Here is a 6,441-nt window from a genome sequence, read left to right on the forward strand (position 1 = left end):
AGGAGCATTGCATATGGGTAGCAGGGGGAGAAGGGTCATGTGCACACACATTCTCCAGCCCGTTGGCCAAGCCTGCCATCAGTTGGGTGAGGCATATTCCCCTCTACCTACTGCCTTATGCCTCTGTCTTCCCAGGGCCAGTGAAACGGGCAGAAGCTCTTGTCCTCAGAAGCTTCTGAATGGATCAGAAAAAGATATTAGTGAAATTCTTTTTTATTTTTTCTTTTTTTAAGAGATGGAGTCTTATTATATTACCTAGGCTGGAGTATAGTAGCTGTTCATATCTGTGATCATAGCTCACTGCAGCCTCAAACTCCTGGGCTCAAGTGATACTTCTGCCTCAGCCTCCCAAGTAGCTGGGACTACAGGCGCACACCACCACACCTGGCTTAGTGATATTCTTTATGAGGCCTCACTGGCCCCCAAGACAAAATTTCACTTTCTGCTCCATTTCCCATTCATGTTGTCAAGTGTAGCTCCCAGAGATGGTAACACAGTAAGCCTAAATGATACATTGAAGGGTGCCTACATTTATACAAAGTGACACTACCACTCCTCACCTGCAGTATCAAACTCCCACAGAAAATATCTGATCCCAAAATATAAACTCTGTACCTATATAAATTAATATCTCAAAGGAATTAAAACTTGAAATTCTCTTCTCCCCATTTTCTCCTTCTGCTCCATCTTAAGCTTGATAAGGCCTGGGTTCTCTCAACAGCTGTAGCTGTTGGGCAGAGCCATGCCAGCAGCCCCTGTACTGGGTCAGCCAAACCCAAAGCCGCACTGCGTTCTGCTTCTCCGAAGCATCAGTTGAACATGATTGCATCAGTCACTTGCCCACAAAGCTGTGCATCCTCATCACCATTGTCAGTGTCAGACCACACAAGAGACTTAGTGCTGTCTGGGGGAAGGAGGGTAAACAAAGACAGCAGAAGAAAAATTCAGAAAAGCTGCTCTGTTTCAGCTTCTTTAGGATGCCATTATCCAGAGTTCATAATCTGAAGGCAAATCTGAGATTAAACCCCAGTTCTTGAGCTTGCTTTTGTTTTGTGTGTGTGTGTGTGTGTGTGTGTGTATTGTTTTTGTTTTTGAGATAGTGTCTCACTGTGTCACTCAGGCTGGAGTTCAGTGACAGGACCATAGCTCACTGCAGCCTTGAACTCCTGGGCTCAAGAGATCCTCTCGTCTCAGCCTCCCCAGTACCTGGGACCATAGGCGCACTCCACCATGCCTGACTAATTTTTTAATTTTTTGTAGAGTCAAGGTCTTGCTATGTTGCCCAGGCTGGTCTCAAACTGCTGCCCTCAAGCGATCCTCCTGCCTCAGGCTCCCAATGTGCTGGGATTATAGGCGTGAGCCACCATGCCTGGTCTAAAATAGACTTTCAATAGTGATTTTATTTGGACTGTGAGACTATTAGCAATTTTTTTCCTACTTTTCTTAATTTTTTCCAAATCTCTTATAATGAACATATATAGTACATGTATGGTTGAGAACTTATAAATTGCCAAAAGCAAAGAATCTGAGATCTTATCCCAAAATGCTCTAAAGAAATGGACAATATAACAATTTTGTTTTATTTACATATTTATGCCTTGGCTTGTTCTGCAGACATTGAACAAATTCTTTTACCAGATACTTACAGAGAGCTTACTGTACGCCAGGCATTTTGCAAGGTGCTGGGAATACAACGATGAAAAGGGATATACCCCTTCCCCACGGGAGCTATAGAGGGAGTTGAGCCAGGTGCAAGCAAGACAGACAGTAAACTATCTCCTGCTCACTAGCAAGGACAGAAAGACAGGTGCTAACAACTCTAAGGTACCATTACAGATTAAAGAGAGGAAGGGAAAGGGACCAAAGGGTACTGTGGACCAGGCTGTGGTGAAGCACCATGGCTGGGTGGGAACTTGAGTGGGTTTGGTTTTTCTGGATTAGCAGTCTGACAGATGGAAGCAGCTATAAAATGTGGAAACACCCCAAGGCGAGAGGGCCGTGGAATGGAACAGAGACTTTCCCTCCTCCCCTTCTTCCTCCTCCCCCCACCTCCTTCCTCCAGCCACTGAGTGTTGGATACCTTGTGAGCCATAGTCAGAGTTCTTTACAGACCCTGTCAGTGTTGCAAATGTTCTCTGGTAAGGATCGAAGGTTAATTGGAATGTGAAGGAATGTAACTACCCTCCGAGTTTTCAATACCTTGGGGATGGAGTGTGTCAGAGTAAGAGTGGCTATGCTGAGAGAGGGGCCAGGCTGCTCCTGGGGCAGTGCTGCTTCTGCCACACATGGTATCCGAGCCCCTCACCCCTCCCATTTATCCTCCAGGAGAAGTGTGCGCAGTACTGGCCGTCTGATGGACTGGTGTCCTATGGAGACATCACCGTGGAGCTGAAGAAGGAGGAGGAATGTGAGAGTTACACCGTCCGAGACCTCCTGGTCACCAACACCAGGGTAAGGTGGGTGGTGGGTAGACCTCTCCCACAGGGAGAGCAGGGCTGCCCCTGCCTTCCTGATCCCCCTTCCTCCAAAGGAGAACAAGAGCCGACAGATCCGGCAATTCCACTTCCATGGCTGGCCTGAAGTGGGCATCCCCAGTGACGGCAAGGGCATGATCAGCATCATCGCGGCCGTGCAGAAGCAGCAGCAGCAGTCAGGGAACCACCCCATCACCGTGCACTGCAGGTACAGCTCGCCCCAGCCTGGCGGGGGACAGGGAAGCAAGGACAGGCAGACAGGGCAGCAGTGAGTGTGTGTTAGACCAAGGGGAAAGGCAGACAAGAGCAGGATGTTGGTGAGCACATGGCAGTCAAGCTTGATCAAGACTGGGCCAGATGACAGGAGAGGACCTTGGAGTTTGAACTTGGCACAAGAAGTGCTGGGGACTAATAATGTCAGATACTGGGCAAGGAAGTATTTGGAGTGGACATAGGGTGCAGGAAAGCAGCAGGTGAGACGACAGTGGAGCCACCAGACAGGCTGTATGGGGTGAGGGCCTGGCCTTCTTAAGTAGCAGGAAAAGAGAAAAGGGCAATTATTTTAAAAACGGTTCAAGGAAAAATGAACAAGACTAAGAACATAGGGTGAAAGAGGAGAGGGGTCAGGAGGCCTCCCAGGTTTGAGCCTGGGTTGCTGATAATGGTTGCTGTGACCACAGAAGAAAGATGGTAAGGAGACTTGTTTGGGGAAAAGGTAAATTTTGTTTAGGGCATGTCGTTCAAGATCGCGTATTAGGAGAAATACACTCCTTTACTTAGAACCCTAACAATGGCTAATGAGGCCCAACATGATGTGAGGGCTCCCTGCCCAGCGCAGGCAGGGGGCGCAGCAGGGGCTGACCTCCCGAGGGCTCTGACCTCGCCCCCACCACTCTCCTTCCTTCCGTCATCAGATCTAGGATCTAGCTGCGAGTCCTTCCGCCCCCCAGGCGCAGTCCTGTGCGGGCCTGGGCTGCTGCTTTCCCAGACAGCCTAGGGCTTCCCCCAGCCTTCCCTGAGCACCTTGCCTAGAAGCCCACAGTCCCTGCCTCAGAGCGGGCACTCAGTAGGTGTCTAGCGAGTGCATCAGCTGATGATGTTGAACAGAACAGCGTCTGGATTCCTTGGATTTAGGAAGAAAATGAGAGGCATGGCAGAGAATCAGCAGACACACTGGTGCAGAGGGGCGGGCAGGGTTTGTCAAAGGAAGGAAAAGACAGGACTAGAACCAGTTCCAACCTCAGCAAGCAGAGGTCAGGGCATCCCAGGCACATTTGTAGGCAGACAGCAAAGACTCAGTGCTGGTAGCGTGTGAGGGTCATCCCCGTGGTCCCATGGGCAAGTCCCTCCACAGGCACGTGGGGCTGTGCAGGAAGGGCACGGGGTGCACGCCTCCCCAGAGCTGTGCTCTCACGGGCTCCTCCAGGCTGGGTGGGTCCACGGGGCAGAGGTGAGCATGGACGTCCTGCCCCATCCCCACCCCAAGAGTCCCTTTGGATTACAGACCCTCCCTGGAGCACCAACCTGAGCCTTTGTCTGCTCTTTGTCACTGTCACTCACCCCCTCGGCACAGAGGGCCATCGCAGGTGTGGTAAGCGTATCTGCTCTGTTGCAGCGCCGGGGCAGGAAGGACGGGGACCTTCTGTGCCCTGAGCACCGTCCTGGAGCGTGTGAAAGCGGAGGGGATTTTGGATGTCTTCCAGACCGTTAAGAGCCTGAGGCTGCAGAGGCCACACATGGTCCAGACACTGGTATGCTGCTCATGTATTTGTCCATGTCCCCACACCATCTACAGCCCTTCTCTGTCAGGGCCAGCCCAGGGAGAAGGGTCTTCAGAGGGGCCCGCCCAGTAGTCAAAAGACCACCTAACCACAGACCCACCCTTCCCCAAGGTGCCCCAGACAGGAAGCACCTTGGGAGGCAGGATGGCAGCAGGAATGAGGGTGCCTGAGTACCCCACAGGGCTTGTCTGCATTTCTCCATGGGTGCTGGGTGGGGATGACCCAGGGGTACCTGCCTTTGTTATGCTTGGGCTCCCTGTTAAGAGTCTCTTAAGCTGGACATCCACAGAGGTTTCCCTGAATCCCATGGTGCTAGAAAAGTTTGAGAGGGAAAGAAAAGTGGATGTTAGGAGGTTTGGGAGAATATGAGGCTTTGAGAGCCAGGGCACATCCTAGCCTGGCAGCCATGATAAGTGTAGGCCACACCATCTCCCAGCCCAGCAAACTCACGTCTCACCTCTGCAAGGCCTAGGACGCTCCTTGTCAGCTCTGCCTGTGGAAGGCCCTCTGCACGCAGCGCAGAGGAGGAATGGTGTCAGAACTCTGGCAGACAGATCAGGGCTCGGGTGGAAGTCCAGAAACGTTCCTCTCAGTTTTCCATTTTCAAAAAACATGGGTCTGTTAGGAACTATGGGACAGCATTCTTTTCAGTAACCCTGGCTTTCCCCCCTTTCACTCTCCAGGAACAGTATGAGTTCTGCTACAAGGTGGTGCAGGAATATATCGACGCATTCTCAGATTATGCCAACTTCAAGTAAGACGAGGGCCCGTGGACCAGGAGGATTGCCTTTAATATTTTGTAATATTCTGTTTTGTTAATATACCCCAAATTGTGTATATATCTTATAACTGTTTTAGAAATTGGTACATAGGCTTCTATTACCTATTAGGTGGAGATTTTATATGTAAATGTGTTAGCACTGATAGTCCTTTTTCCAATGTTTTATTGGGGAATTAAATAGTGTGATGTTTGGATTGATATCGTGAAATCATCCGCCTGGAAATTGGGCTAGATTGTTCTTTGGTTAATACATCTTTTCCTAAAAAAGATACACACAAAATCCATTCCAGGTAGCTCAGCACCAACCAAGAAACAAAGCACAAAGTTCTCAGAGCTCTTGAGGAACGTGGTTGTCCCTGTACCACATGCGCTGTAAATACCCCTCCCTCCACCCCACCCCTGCCCCCACCACCACCATCGTGGGGAGCGACGGGACCAGAGCGATATCTCTGGCACCACACTAGGGACTATCAGGTAATAAAAGCTTTGACTCCCTAAGGAAATGTCTCTCCCTTTGTGTGGGCTGGGGCAGCCATACGGGGCTGGGGCTCCTGGGCTACTCCTGGCCCTGCTGTTGCTGTTCGCTCAGCTGGCCTCGAGAGGCCACAGTCCCCAGGCGCCTGCTGTCTACCGGCTCTTAGGTCTGGTAGAAGGCCTCACGGAGACCTTCCTTTCATTCCCAGCACATCTTTGGTGGTGTGGTCCCAGCCAGCCCTGCTCCTGTGTCCTCACTGAGTCTCCCTGAGTGCAGGGGCATGGCGGGGAGAGGAGCTGGCTCAGCTCTTTGCTCCCCTTGTCTCCTCAGCTTACAGGTGTATCCTTGTCCCTTCAACCCTCCCTCTTCACTCCTTTCTTACTTTCTACTCGGGGTTTGCTCGGTTGGGAGACATAAACCCGACAGGAGCTAGCGTAGGCCAGAAGGAGAGCGTACTGGGGCACACACCACAATGGTGTGGGAAGGGCAGGGCTGCCACTCATCCAGTGCCCACCTGCAGCCGACCAGCTGCGACCTGGGGGGGTTGGAGTAGGGACGAGTGTTTCTCCCAGGGGGAAGAGGGACAGCCGTGCCCGCCACACCCAAAGCTCTGGGTCCTGCTACACTTGGGACCTCACTTCATCCAGTCGACTCCTTCCTGGATTTCAGTTTCCTTCATCACCCTCCTTCCCAAATACTCAAGTCTCTTTCATTAAATAAAGAGCATTTCCCCCCAGCCCAAGTTCTTCCCCCTTTATGACAGACTTGAAAAAGTTTCTCACTATTCCCTCCTCCTCACTTCATTCCCACATAGTCCTTTTTTTCACTTCTGCTGGCCAAGGTGGCCTGGTGCTAAGCCCCAGGGATCTACTGTCTCCTCTCTGTGGTGTAGGGACTCTGTGCTGACCCTCATTCTGCTCCTCCACTATC

The 6,441-nt window shown here is 51.3% G+C and overlaps 1 protein-coding gene across 9 annotated transcripts in view; it reads left to right on the forward strand.

Moving 5' to 3' along the window:
* PTPRA (protein tyrosine phosphatase receptor type A) overlaps positions 1 to 5,532 on the forward strand; it is a 127,095-nt gene extending 121,563 nt beyond the window's left edge. For 6 of the 9 annotated variants that reach the window (XM_069496510.1, XM_069496511.1, XM_069496516.1 and 3 more), the window contains 4 exons: positions 2,326 to 2,451; positions 2,531 to 2,682; positions 4,090 to 4,225; positions 4,939 to 5,532. In XM_069496510.1, coding sequence (XP_069352611.1) covers positions 2,326 to 2,451; positions 2,531 to 2,682; positions 4,090 to 4,225; positions 4,939 to 5,013 — 489 coding nt within the window. In that variant the 3' untranslated portion in view covers positions 5,014 to 5,532. The remainder of the gene's footprint in view (positions 1 to 2,325; positions 2,452 to 2,530; positions 2,683 to 4,089; positions 4,226 to 4,938) is intronic. The other 3 variants (XM_069496513.1, XM_069496514.1, XM_069496518.1) reach the window with 3 other exon arrangements.
* The last annotated feature ends 909 nt before the right edge of the window (positions 5,533 to 6,441 follow it).

This window comes from Eulemur rufifrons, chromosome 20, assembly GCF_041146395.1.
Source record: "Eulemur rufifrons isolate Redbay chromosome 20, OSU_ERuf_1, whole genome shotgun sequence".
NCBI classification, from domain to species: Eukaryota; Metazoa; Chordata; class Mammalia; order Primates; family Lemuridae; genus Eulemur; species Eulemur rufifrons.